Source organism: Struthio camelus, chromosome 1 (assembly GCF_040807025.1).
Source record: "Struthio camelus isolate bStrCam1 chromosome 1, bStrCam1.hap1, whole genome shotgun sequence".
Lineage (NCBI taxonomy): Eukaryota > Metazoa > Chordata > Aves > Struthioniformes > Struthionidae > Struthio > Struthio camelus.
The window spans coordinates 59,442,255-59,456,707 of NC_090942.1; the positions used below are offsets into that span (position 1 = coordinate 59,442,255).

General features: G+C 40.4%; 1 protein-coding gene across 6 annotated transcripts in view; it reads left to right on the forward strand.

The window, feature by feature from the left end:
• Positions 1-14,453, forward strand: part of MYH9 (myosin heavy chain 9) — a 90,113-nt gene that overhangs the window by 52,794 nt on the left and 22,866 nt on the right. For all 6 annotated transcript variants that reach the window (XM_068943316.1, XM_068943308.1, XM_068943297.1 and 3 more), the window contains 8 exons: positions 4,569-4,661; positions 5,447-5,510; positions 6,092-6,190; positions 6,603-6,746; positions 8,990-9,085; positions 10,353-10,471; positions 11,603-11,755; positions 13,561-13,734. In XM_068943316.1, the coding sequence (XP_068799417.1) occupies positions 4,569-4,661; positions 5,447-5,510; positions 6,092-6,190; positions 6,603-6,746; positions 8,990-9,085; positions 10,353-10,471; positions 11,603-11,755; positions 13,561-13,734 (942 nt within the window). The remainder of the gene's footprint in view (positions 1-4,568; positions 4,662-5,446; positions 5,511-6,091; positions 6,191-6,602; positions 6,747-8,989; positions 9,086-10,352; positions 10,472-11,602; positions 11,756-13,560; positions 13,735-14,453) is intronic.

Sequence of the window (14,453 nt, forward strand, 5' to 3'; positions counted from 1 at the left end):
TGTCTCTCTCTCTGTCTCTCTCTCTGTCTCTCTCTCTGTCTCTCTCTCTGTCTCTCTCTCTGTCTCTCTCTCTGTCTCTCTCTCTGTCTCTCTCTCTGTCTCTCTCTCTGTCTCTCTCTCTGTCTCTCTCTCTGTCTCTCTCTCTGTCTCTCTCTCTGTCTCTCTCTCTGTCTCTCTCTCTGTCTCTCTCTCTGTCTCTCTCTCTGTCTCTCTCTCTGTCTCTCTCTCTGTCTCTCTCTCTGTCTCTCTCTCTGTCTCTCTCTCTGTCTCTCTCTCTCTGTCTCTCTCTCTCTGTCTCTCTCTCTCTGTCTCTCTCTCTGTCTCTCTCTCTGTCTCTCTCTCTGTCTCTCTCTCTCTGTCTCTCTCTCTCTGTCTCTCTCTCTCTGTCTCTCTCTCTCTGTCTCTCTCTCTCTGTCTCTCTCTCTCTGTCTCTCTCTCTCTGTCTCTCTCTCTCTGTCTCTCTCTCTCTGTCTCTCTCTCTCTGTCTCTCTCTCTCTGTCTCTCTCTCTCTGTCTCTCTCTCTCTGTCTCTCTCTCTCTGTCTCTCTCTCTCTGTCTCTCTCTCTGTCTCTCTCTCTGTCTCTCTCTCTGTCTCTCTCTCTGTCTCTCTCTCTGTCTCTCTCTCTGTCTCTCTCTCTGTCTCTCTCTCTGTCTCTCTCTCTGTCTCTCTCTCTGTCTCTCTCTCTGTCTCTCTCTCTGTCTCTCTCTCTGTCTCTCTCTCTGTCTCTCTCTCTGTCTCTCTCTCTGTCTCTCTCTCTGTCTCTCTCTCTGTCTCTCTCTCTGTCTCTCTCTCTGTCTCTCTGTCGTTTTCTCTTTTTTTTTTTTTTAATGTGGAAAATAGAATCTTGGATTTGAGTTAAGCATTCTTCCTCTACTTATTCTCGAGCAAAATTTCAACCACCTAAGAAGGGCGAAGACCTGCTTAGGAGAGCAAAACAGTCCTATATTGGGCTTGTGTGATTTTTCCCAGGTTTGATTTTTTTTTTTTTTAAAGGATCTTCTGAGAAGTCTTTCAAATAACCTTTTCTTCTACTTTTGTAATTAAGCAGTAGCTACTGGCCTGACCAGAGATGAGTTGAACTGATGTCTTTAAATGTTAATTTGTAATGAGTGCTTTAGGCAACAGTTCTTTACAAACCTTGAGTCAGATTATGAGGGTTTATGAAAACCAAAACGTCTTATTTAATTATTTATCTGGTCTGTGATCACTGCAGACTTATTCTTTAGTATAGAGTGCAGTAGTGCCAAGTCTTTATGCTTCAAGACAAAAGCTCTGCTGGCACTGAGGAGCAAGATTAGGCATGGATTTTAAAACCAGTGACAGTATAGGAAGTACTGGTGCTTCGCTTACCCAAAAAGTTTCTTGACTATCTTCTAGTAGAACTTTTGAATGTAAACTCCTGTTTTCCCAAGTATTCAAGTAAAATCAGGATTATGCAACATATTCTTCAGCTGTAATTCTGTTTTGGAGATAGTGGCAGCTTCCACTGATGCCAATGCATTAGTATATACGCTGAGCTAAATAGCTTCTAGAGGCATGGTGTGAATACTGAGCACATTGCGGCTGCTTTTAGGGCCTACTGAATCTGATTATGTAACCACTTTTTCATTTAATCAAACTTTATTTATAGAAGCAGGATTGATGTTTTTCAATTCTTAGTCTCTGCCTCTCCACAGAGTTGTTAAATCACATAATAGTCTTTTGAAGATGAGAAAGTTTGCAGCTAATCAGAAATTCGTGGATAATGGCTGCTGATTGCCTAAATCTTGGCAATTAGTGTTAGATTATTGATAGTCTCTTCCTCTTTCCCCCTCCAGCCCAGTGCTATTGGAATCCTGTTACTTGACTCTCTCACATGATTGCAAAGAAGAATATGACAGCAAATCCTTAATGTTTAAAAAACCTAGGGGAAACAACTTCTTTTAATTTCTTTTTAAGAATGTGTGATGTTAAAGCTAGTTTTGATTTCTGGATGCCTTCTGGATCCATGCTTCCTGAAAAAGAAATAGCTGGCAACAATTCTGTCTTGCATAGAAATCATTCCAAAAAGCATTTGTGTTTGGGACACAAGAAATTCAGTGTACAAGTTAATATCAAGGATTTTAGTTGCTTTAAACTGGTGATGTAACTTTGGAACAGTGGGAGAAGAGTGTACTCGAGAGGCTGCACTGCCCAACCTAGGGCTAACAGATCCAACGGCTGTTATTGCCTCAGTCTGCATGAGAAATATTGTACATACTTCAAATGCATGCCAAATATTATATACGTTTGCTGTGTCGCTGTGTCACGGTTCAGGTCGAGGGCCTGCAATTAATGATAGGAACTTGAGAATTTTTAGAAAGCTTATGACAGCTCTGTGTTGTACTGTTTTTTACTTTGTGAAGTTGCCCATTATGTAAGAATAATGAAATCTCTTCCTTCAGTTAGGGTGACCTTCAATATTTAAGGTGCTCCCCCATCCCCTCCCAAAAAGCTTCTTTAAAATCTCAACAAAGACAGCATTACAGTGCACGCAAGTGAGTGGATACATCACAGACATCACAGTAATCCCAGCTATTTAATCTTACGTGCCATTGCTGTGGCATGCTGAGAACTTGCTCTTACTACCACATCACCATGCTGAGGCAAATCATGACAAATGATGCGAGTAGCTTTAGCGCTTTCTTCTTTCCCACAGCCGTATATCCCTGTGTTCCCTGAAATCGCATTCTCCGTGCCTGTTGGTTGAAGTGACCTAATTACTTCTAAAATACAGTTTACCAACATCTACATGTCACTAATGACATTTTCTTCCCGAGATATTAAAAAAATAGCTGAAGGGGCTGTAGTATAAATATTTCTGTCTACTTTTGATCCTTGTGTAGCTAAGTGTGACCCGAGTTTCATTTTTAGCCAAATAATTAAAATAGATTCAATGTCAAAGCCGACTTCTATTTAGAGAAAAATACTCTTCTGATCTCTTCCTTCCTTGTTCCTTAGTTGAGTTGAAATGTGAAGTTGGTGACATCACTCACTTCCATAGCAACAGGTTGCAGTTACAAACAGAGGCCTAGGACTTCATTGCAGGATGGAGAGGAAGAAGGGGGTGAGAAGAGTGTTCCAACTTCAGTGCACGTGCCGGCATAGGAGGCGGAAACGTGACTGACGCACAATTTCTAGGGCTGAAACCTAGTTTCAAGGTTTTCTCCTTACAAAGCCTCACACTGGCCCTGTTTTAAGAGAGCGGATCTTCCAGTCTAGGTTTCCTTTCCAGGGCTAAAACTCCTTGTTATGTATACGTGACAGTGAACGAAAGCGTTTGCAGCGGCTGCTTGTTTTATGTGCTGTTCTACAGGGACTGAGGGTCGTGTTTGGCTCTGCGCTTTGCAAGCATAAAGTGATTGTGGAAGTAAGAAATAAAAACTTAGAGTTCTTTGCTCAGTTTCTGGTATCTCTGCCTCACTTTTTTTTTTTTTTCTTAACTGCATATATTTTTAGAGAGGCAGCATAAGGATTGACCTGTTTCATAATGCGCCTTGAGAACAAATGGGAAAAATTTTCCTCTAGAGATACTCTTGCAAGTTTTGCCCATGAATTCCAATTCTCAAGAATCAAACTCAATTTCCATCTGTTATGCATCAGGAAGTTTTGAGTACTTACCGATAATGGCTAAAGAGAGAAACATTAATCTGAATTGTCATTTTCTGTCTCTAGAAGCTTTCTAGGTTATCTTGAAATATATGGAACTCCACACTTTTAGTACAGAGGACAAGTGATTTAAAAAAAAAAAAAAAAAGAAGCAGGGATATTTCTAGAGCCTTCAGGAAAAGGTGTATATGCTCCAATGATCTAGTACTTGGCAGGGATAAAGATTCTGATTTTTTTTTTTTTATTTATTATTATTTTTTTGGCCACTCCAGCGTTTTGTGCTCCTTGAGGGGAGAAGTGTGCAAATATGGTAGTAGAACACAGGTGAACACAGGTCATGCAGTTTGTGGGATGCCACTAATTTTCTTTTTTTGGGGGGTGTGTGTGTACACGCGTGTGCGCCTCCTTACAAAGGAGGCTTTTTCCTTGTTTGTTTTGTGGAGGATGCTCTAGTTCAAGAAAACTCTATTTTAGAGCTTTTCAAAATGATTTCTGAACCAGCTACTAGCAGAGTAGGCCTGTCTTGCAATAGCACTCTAAAATTTTTCTCACTCTTCTTGCTTGGATGACAAGACACTTCTGGGATGTGGGCGTGATCTTGGATAGAACGAATGATCTTTTGCTTTGATCCTGGGAAGTCTTTGCGATGTTATGGCCAAGTAGCTTTAAAGGGCTGCTTGTTAACCGAAAGCCAGTGCTGCAAGTGAAGACCTTTGTGTTAGGAAAGGAATAAGGCATGTTTGCGAATGAAATGGAATTCCCTTTTACGCAGAAAACTAATAAGTCTCCTTTGAAGGTCTGAGAGAGCATCTTCTAAGGTTTAATATGGCTTCTCTACAACAGATGTCAAGCTAGCGTGAGTTGACTCTTCAGCGCTGGTTTGATCCAAGCTTAATGCAGCAAATTGTTACCTATTTTATTGATTTCTGGTTTCCCTCTAGGGAGAACTAGAGAGACAATTGCTGCAAGCTAATCCTATCCTGGAGGCCTTTGGAAATGCCAAGACAGTAAAGAATGACAACTCCTCGAGATTTGTGAGTATTATCCAGCTTGGGTGCCAGTATCCTAAACTTTCCAAAGAGAGGGGAAGAAGAAAGGAGGATGGACCTGTTCTGCTTTTGAGTTAATTGCTGTATTGGGATAGGACAGTTGTCTGTGAGTGGCTTTGCTCAAATGAGTCTAGGAAGCAAATATCATTCAACAAATTATCCAGAAAATGCTGCTGTTTGGAGTGAGTATCTGGTATGAAAGAGCCTGAACTGTGCCAGGATTGCCTATGCCAATTTTTATTAAAGTTGGTGTGTGGTGGGTTTTTTGTTTGATTGAGTTTGTGTGTGTGTGTGTGTGTGTGTGTGTGTGTGTGTTTTAAATTCTGTAGAGCAAATAGTGGCCCCTATTTTACTTGCTCTGCTAAGCAATGGGCAGTGTCTGACAGGCAGGTGGGGAGCCAGAGCTGGAACTTAATGGAATTGGCTGAAGGTAAGATTGTGGGAGGGGGGAACTGTCTAAACCATATGTGCACGTGAAACTGAAGAGAGACTGGTTGTGGGAAGTCTAGGCTGAAACATAATGAATTTGAATTGTAGGATGTCAGAGAATGCCCTTATTACAGGTAAGCGTTTAGTGTCTTATTTGCTAAACCACTGTAGTGATCAGCAGGCATTACCTATTGACTGACCTTGTGTTTTGCATAAAACTTGCCTGACTTGTTCTGAGTTTCCTTTCCTTGATTTAAAAAAAAAAAAAAATATTTACCCTTGTTATTTATTATTACCGGACAGAATAAATTCTTCTGTTAATGCTTGTATCTTCCTCTTAGGGCAAGTTCATTAGAATCAACTTTGATGTCAATGGCTACATTGTTGGAGCCAATATTGAGACCTGTATCCTTGCCATATAGCTATTTAAAAGAAAGAAATTACAGAGTGTAGAGTGTGGCAATAACAGAACCTAGTAATCTCTTCACAGCTGACTTTTGTTTGTGAGGTTGAGAGTGTGGTAGGAGGCATTTAAATTTATGCTAGCAAGATTCCTGCTGTAGTCTTCTGTTTCTTCATAGAGTGTTTTGTAACCTTTGTGGTTATGGTGGAAATCTCTTCTGAATGAATGAATGACTCCTAGTCTTAAGAGGCTGGAATGGCAATATAAACTCTGATAAGCTGAATAGCTTTGAGATTTCATGAGCCATTCTCTCTTCTGCCCAAGGGAGGTGTAGAAGGGTGGAAGGGTGGCCACTTTTTTTTTTTTTTTTTTTTTGGTAATCAGTTAAGCCTCTCTTATCACAGCTGTTACTCAGAGATTGGCAGAACTGAGACCAGAAGCTCAGTGGGTTGTTTATCAGTGATAATTGCTAAATCAATGCTCCCCTCAATTGGTATGAGGAGAACATCAGGTAGTACTAGTCTTTTTCCTGCTGTGGAATAGGAAGCGATTCGTTCCTGCCATGTTCCTTTACTCTGTAAAGATCTACTGGAGAAATCACGTGCAATTCGTCAGGCCAAAGAGGAGAGAACATTCCACATCTTTTACTACCTGCTATCTGGGGCAGGGGAGCATTTGAAGAGTAAGTATGATTTTTGTTGTAGTTATGGGATTCCCTCATTGTAATGGTAGAGTGTCCCAAACACTGTAGACCAGGACCTCTTCCTGTTCCTTTGTAGTTTTTTGGCTCTGCCTCCTGCTTTTAGAGATGGTTACCCTTCCTCCCCACACTTATACATCCCTCTGCCTTCCCTCTATACTTCTCAGTTCATGGAAACTTGCTTCTCTGGTTCCTTCCTGTACTTGTCTCCTTGCCAGCAATGACTCTACACCATTCCTTATCTAAATCGTTGTCCCATGTTTAGTCTTGTGTTACATGGTATAAACTCTTCATTGCAGGAATAGTCCTACTATTATGAACTTCTCTGCAGCAGGGGAACCCTGTCTGCCCATAAAAGAAGGTCATAACTTGGTTTTTTCAATTCTTTCCTAAGCTGATCTGCTGCTGGAGCCTTACAACAAATATCGCTTCCTTTCCAATGGGCATGTTACAATCCCGGGTCAGCAAGACAAAGACATGTTTCTGGAGACCATGGAAGCAATGAAGATCATGGGCATCCCAGATGAGGAGCAGATGGGTATGAATCCTCTGAAGAGTTTGAAAATACAAGCAATGGAAAGAGGGAACAGGCCGTATCTAAAGTACAATTGAACTCTAGACCTATTGGATTTTTTTTTTTTCCTCGTAGTAAACAGTGTGCAAGTAGCAAGTTTAGTGACTTTGGAGCAATCAGTCTCAGGATCTACCAGCGTAGTTTCAACTATTGCAGTTAGCCTTAGAAGTTAAACAGCCAGTGAAGACGTGCTTCTGTTTGCTATTTTTGTTCCCAATTTAAGGGCTGTTTATCCAATTTATCAGTTATTCATCCAAGATACGAGAATTCCCTCATCTTGTACAAGGCCTGCATGCTTCCCCCTTCCATTGGACTTTTAAATGCCTAATCTGGCAGTGTTTGGATTAGTACTTTGAGAATTGCCTGGTCATAGTGTCATTTTTTTCCAGCTTAACACTGAACTGCTAATCAGAAATTAATATTATCTGATTCTGGGAGCACAGTACCATAACAGCCAAGCTGGCACTGCTGGTAGCCAGCACGAAGTGCAGTGGTACTTATTCACCAGAGCTGTGTGCTATGTCTCGTTTGTTATCTGCCTCACTGCTTGGGAATCGACGTTCCACAGAATCTCAGTTTCTAAACGTATGTCTTCTAAAACCACAATTGTCTTTCCCTACAGTTGAGCGAGCAAGCAAGCCTCTTTGGTGGTTTAAGAGGTCACTTAATTCCTCTGCTGGAGGCTGCAGCTCTTGTGGTTGTAGGGGATGTGTGCCTGTGCTTTAGCTAGCGCTCTTCGCAGTCCAGCCTATTATAAATCCATCCTACCATTATCTACAGTTCAGTATGCTGGCTGGTAAACTTATTGTGATCCTGAATCATCTGAAACTGAAACTACTATGTGGAAGTGAAGACATGTATGCCCAAGCCTAATTAAATAACTGGCAACCTAATTTATTGTCAAGGTATCCTGCTATGCTCAGTTCTTTGAGTTGTGTTTTTATGTATGCTCTAGGGCATGTCTTGGCTGTCAAATAAATGAGCTGTTGGTTCCAACCGCTTCAGCAAAGATAGCTGGAGTATTTTGCACTTGCTGTTCAAGGTGGGAAGTGCATTAAATGTTCCTTTAGGCTTACAAGAGTAATACCTACAGTAGATGACTGGACAGTAGACTTACTTAGTTTCACTGTAGAGTCTGAACACTATCTTCATTTATATGGGACGACATCAAAATAATCTGTCTATCTGAGTGCCAGAACTTCAGATTCAGCTGTCAGTGTTGGATTTCATAACATGCCACTACAAACATGTATGTTTCTTTTCTGTCAGTCCCGAAGTAGTATCTGTGGAGCCTTTGTTCACTCTGCTGCTTATTGTTTTAAGGCAACTGTTTCTGTAACAGGTAGAAAGCAGGGGATGAAAAAATCTTTGGCATGAGATTCTCTTTGCAAGTGAGTGGCTGTTGACCCTGCTCAAGGCAACTAGAAGCTATTATGCAGTGAGCCTCGAGATATATGTAGATTAAAATTGAGCTTATGCTATGGTATTGAAAACTTTATTATTTAGTCTTAGCATCTGACGCTGCCTTTGTGATGTGCGCTATTTGAAGTGTTTGACTGTATCATTACCAGTGGCCAGGTTGTTTCACTTTGTCATGAGTGGTAGTAATAGTATAGATACTTTGATTGCCCACAGCCTGCTGCCTCCCATAAATTGTAATGACTACAGACCTTTGTCAGGGAACTGAAAGTAATATGGGATTAAAGGAACAGAATCTTCCTACTCTTAATTGCTTTGTACTCTTAATAGCAAGCTCTTCCCTGCGTTTAAAAGTAATCCTTAAGAAAATAGTGTATTTTGCCCCTATAACAGAAAAAACATTTTTATCAAAAAACGTGGGTGTTACAGGATGGGATGTGACCCTGGGTTTGGTGTCCTGCTTTCTTGCTACGATGGTGAGAATGACTTAAATTCCTAGGCTGCATAGTCTTGCATGGCAGGGGAAGACTGGAAAAGTCCTGTATCCTGAATAGGAGTCATATAGAGGAGTTACCTGTTTGTAGTGGTTTTTTTCCTAAATTCCAGAACAATCTGTGGGATGTTGAGAAGGTCCTGAATTTTAGGACAGTCTCCACCCATCCAGTCTTGTCATCATAAGTTGATGTTTATGGTCAATAAGCATAAAGTGTCAGCACATGCTACTCTTGCTGTGCCTGACAGTTTGAGTTTTGGTGATGTCTGATACTGAGCTTCTGCTGTTTTAACAGGTATGCTGAAGGTTATCTCGGGTGTTCTTCAACTTGGCAATATAGTCTTCAAGAAAGAGCGTAATACAGACCAAGCCTCTATGCCAGACAATACAGGTAACCAGCCTCCTCCCTGCCTTGCTCCACCTCAAAGAAACACTCGCAAAAAACTCGAGCACTTCAAAAGCCTGCAAGAAGTTCTTGCAGGGAGAAGAATGTGTTACAGTACATACAGAATGTTAGAGTCCTATATATATATATGTACACACACATATACACATATACATATATATACACACACACGCACATATATATCTATATGTGCATGTAGATAGATATATGTCTATCTGTCTGTGTGTGTGTGTGTGTGTATATATATTTTTTTTTAAATAAGGTGAATTATTTGTTGAAGGATCTGAAGTGCTCCTTTGTATAGATGCAAGTATATGCATTGTTTTGCCAAGTGTGGGTTTGCAGCCACCCATGGGCAGGAATGTGGCACTGCTCTTGTGACAGAACTAGGCAGGAAGTATACCGCAGGACCAAAATAAAAGGATTACTCTACTGGAATATGTAACGTGTATGTGTTTTAGCTAGGGTGAGAATGATGGCTCCTACAAACCTATGTTATCAGACTTGCTTAAAGAATTGAAGGAAATATTCTCGATTAACTGTGTAGACTGATTTGTAACTGTAAGAGTAAGGTAGATAGATTTGTGGTGGGTATAAAGCATGCGTATAAATTTTATTTTCACTTTCCATTGTTATATGGATAAACTCCACCACATTTCATATGATAGAAGGCTTTCTTTTGGAAGACTTATCTCTTAAAGCTTCATTATAGATGTACTGTGGAAATATGGGAAGAGGTTGTTAATTTCTCTGCAAGTGTGATTATATTTTTAGCCGTTATTATTATCTTGGAAATTATGCTTTAAATGAGGTCTTAGAGGGGAGAATAGGCCATCTGATTTTGGATCTTTAATCTGAAAAAGAGTTGCCTCAAAGGCTAATCAGCAGATGAAGGCAGAACAATTAGCTTGATTAAGTAGTCAGTTATTTGGAGGTATCTTTAAATTGATGGCAGACTACTGTTACCTTTTGGAAGCTTCCGTTTTTTGACTTCATGGTACAAGAGCATTGCATCAAATTTGCTGCTGTGGCTACTAACGAAGCTCAATAACCTGTAGTATGGGGTTGTTGGGTTTTTTGGGTTTTTCGTTTTTGAAGATATCTTGCTGCTTATTAACCTGCTCTTCACTTAATATTTCTTTAGAAGCTGTTTCATGACTCTTTCGGGAATACAGTTGCCGAAATGTCTCTCGCTTCCTGTGAGGAAAAACAAAGGAACGCTAATCTTGTTGTATCCTCTTTCCCTCTTTAGCTGCTCAGAAAGTGTCTCACCTTTTGGGTATCAATGTGACAGATTTCACTAGAGGTATCCTGACTCCTCGCATCAAGGTTGGACGAGATTATGTCCAGAAAGCTCAGACCAAAGAACAGGTATGCGTTCTGTAAAAATGATTGAGTATGTACATTTTAATCTTACTGCCACAAAGCTAACAGATGTGTTAAAGGTTCCTGTAGCATTTAATAGCCATTTTATGGCTGCAGTATATGGCAGCCACACCTGAATAATATACCATGGAATTTGCTTCTAGTATTTGCTTGTTTGATCTGTATAAAGATAGAAATCACCCTTTCCCTGCAGCACTTCTCATGTGAAAAAAATAAGAACGTGACTCATTTAATTTTGGTGACTGCCTTTCTCAAGGGAGTAGGTTTCTTTAGTGCTCTATGCAAGGATAACATCTCCATGTTGCTGCAATACAGGAAACACCATTTTTGTGTAGGTCAGCTGCTGGGGTAAAAGAATTTGCTGCTCAGCCTTGAAACTGATTGTATGTTTCTTAATGTTCTTGAACTGGGCAGTGCTGGATGTGCTTTAAATGAAACCTGACCCAGGAGCTAGTTGCCTTCTGAGTGGAGCAAAGCCCCCGTGTTTACTGTCTCCGTGGGACCACTTTCTATACTGCTCCTTCAAGAACACATCCTTATTCTCTGTGTTCATAAACATGCCCCCATAAAGTGGAAGGGAGTGGAAAGAGAGTGCCAAATGACATCTAGAAGTAGTCACAGACTGTGTTTCTATTTTGATATTTGTTTTCTTATCATATAGTATTTTTGCATCAATCATGGGTAGTGGCATTGAGAAAAATAAGTCAGGCTTCACAAATTCTAGATTACAAAACAAAATTGATGCTTTTCTTTAAACCCCTTAAAACACGTTATGTAACTGACTGTTGTCTTTGGAGGGACTGGATGACATTTTTATTTCTTCAATACCAGGCATTGGTTTCTTAAACAAGTAGGATGATGAAATTTGGCACTGATACACTAATAAGACAAATTATTTGCTCCTACTTATGGAGTATCACTGTGCTATTTGCTTTTCGTTGGGAATAACCTCTGAAATGAGCTTTGTTCAGTGAGTCAAGTGGAGTGGAGATCATCTCAGGCTATAGTTGTGCTGTTGGATGCCAAAACAGTGTGCTCTGGACTATAATGCAACTCCTGACTGATTGATTGATTTTTATTTTTATTTTTTTTTTCTTATCTTGTTTTTCTATATAGGCTGACTTTGCCATTGAGGCTCTTGCTAAAGCCACTTACGAACGTATGTTCCGGTGGCTGGTTATGCGTATCAACAAGGCACTGGATAAGACCAAGCGACAGGGTGCATCCTTCATTGGAATCCTTGACATCGCTGGCTTTGAGATTTTTGAGGTAAGGAGATGTTTGGTTTTTGTCGTCTGCATAGTTTACCATGCAGCAAGGACCACAGAAGAAAATCACTTAATCTGAAAAGAATAGAATAGTTTTGCAAAAGATGTGTAGTTCACTTTTACATTTGAGATCTCTTTTGGTTTGAACTGACAGATAAGTTGTTTAATAACATGCCAGAGCGCTTCATTCTCTAGTATTCTATGTATTTTGGAAATTTTTTTTTCATTGATGTATGTTCTGGTGCTTACAATCTTTTTGGCATGTGCATCAGAAATATTTTAACTTTGTAGTTCTGTGTATTCTTGATTCACTATGCTACAGAGTCTAAATGCTTGCTAGCCTACAAAAAAAAAGGCTTAAAATACCATGCAGAGTTAAGGGTCACCATTGAACGTAATATTTCATGTCCGGTTAGCCTGCCTCAAAACATTTAAAGTATGATGCACTCAAACCTATTAGCATTGTCAAAAGTGCTTCTAACCATTTTTATCTTTGTGCTAATGGATTTTGGAAAAGTCAAAGACAGGGTAGATCAAATCAGATTCAAAACGTGTTCTGACCTTTCTGCCAACAGCACGAAGAGAGGGGATCAACGAATGTGGCTTTACAAGCAGCTAAACTGATTTAACAGCTCCTTGATTCAAAAGAGATCTTGTTCCTTTTCCTCTCTGCCATTCCTGGCCACACCACTGTAGCCCAGTGTGCTGTACAACTTACCAGCGCTGCAGAATTTCTTTTTTTTTGGGTGGCTTATAATTTAGTCAGTCCATAGAGGGGAATCTGAGCGTAAAAACTGGTGCAGGATAAATGTAGAAGAGCTTAGGGAAAGGTAGGCAGAAATGGAGAGGAGGGGAAGTGGGAGCTCCCCCTATAGGAGGCAGTGAACTGTTAGGCCGGATCATTGCCTCCTGAAAACTACGGTTTGGGAACGTGGCTTCCCGTTATATTTGGTTTGGAGTAACCAGAGGCTGCCTTTAGAAAAGAACTATTCCTCCATCCCCATCCATCCCAGCCATTCAACTCCTGTCACCTGAGCTGTGCAGCTACAAGGTGAATCGGATCCATTCATTCATGAAATTGAAAACTAATCCACAGTAAAATTGCTTTGTTTCTCTCTGATCAAGTTGTTGATCTAACTCTGCCTTTGGTTCCATGGTTGCTGCATGTCATGAAAAGGAAGGGACTGGAAATACATGGCTAGGAATGACAAAGACATGGAGGAAGTAAAAGCAGGATCGTTCCCTGCAGCAGCTGCATTATAGTTAGCGTAGTCTAACGTGAAAATGCATCCTTGGTTATTAATCTTGCCCCTGGAGTTTGAAGAGATCTGGAGGTTCTGAAGAAACCATTTCCCCCTAACTTTCCTTCCCCTATGAGTTTATACATGAGGATTAAAAAGGGGCTTGTCAATCCTCATGCTTAGAAATCTGTACTTGGGCTCCCATTTCTAGTGACGAGGACTTGCCAGCTCAGAGCTTGTGAGAAAACCAGAGGCTTTTCTGATCCCAGGTTAAGTAGCTACAGTAATTCTTCTGTTGTTTACAACTAAGCATTCTTTTGCAAAGTCTGAGGAACAGTGTGTATGAACTCCCATAGGGATTGTAGCGGTGATGTATTTACATGTGACGGGAAATGCAGTTCATAAGCAAAAGGGGTTATTTACAAAGTGCTATTCACCTCAGGGATTACACAGAACCCTCACTTAAAATTCCTCAACTGCAGATGTGATCTTTAGTGCTAACAGAATAGTAGGTATTTCTTCAAAAGCAGCTGTTCAAATACCCTTCCACCTTTTTCTTCATTAGCTGAACTCCTTTGAGCAGTTGTGTATTAATTACACAAATGAAAAGTTACAGCAGCTCTTTAACCACACCATGTTCATTCTGGAGCAAGAGGAATACCAGAGGGAGGGCATAGAGTGGAATTTCATTGACTTCGGCCTGGATCTGCAGCCCTGCATTGATCTCATAGAGAAGCCGGTAAGAAGCCTTGTTCTGCTACCCTCAAGTAGCAAGAAATGGCTGCGTTAATTTTGCCATCAGGCATATAACCTCTTGTGGTAGATTGGAAGCTAGCTTTCTAGCTTTCATAATCCTCTCCTGACAGAGTGGTTTGCTTTAGAAGCAGAAATGGACAGTTTCTTCCTTGTCTGAAAGTACTCATCATCGATAAATCTGTTGGTATCCCTCCTGTAGGAAGTATTGCATGAAAATAGATCACCTAGTCAGTCATTTGGTCTTCTAAATTTGTCTTGATTTGTGTAGATACGCATGGTGCTGTGCTAGATGCATAACTGTGACTTACCGTAACTGGCTCACTGTAAGTAGTGAAAACTACCTTAGTCGCCTATGAGTGCGATGAGAAGCCATAAACTTCTGTTGCTTTTGTTTTGCTCTAAGGAAGCTTGGAAATCCATGTGTTTCATAGTAGTTGTTCCAATAGTAAGGACTAGTATGTGAAATTTTCTGCTATGGTCTCTGTATTCTCTGGAGAATAGAGTGATAGTGTTCCTTTTATCAAAAAGGTTTTTTTCACTCTAAGACACCCCAGGAAAATATATGCTGTCATGAAAGAGACCTTCCTTATAGAAGAACATTCAGAATTACATGTATGTTCAGAATCCAGGTGGGGACCTTGGAGGGTTATTTGCAATTTCTGTTAGTACGGAAATAGCTAAACTGAGGTAATAGGGGGTCAG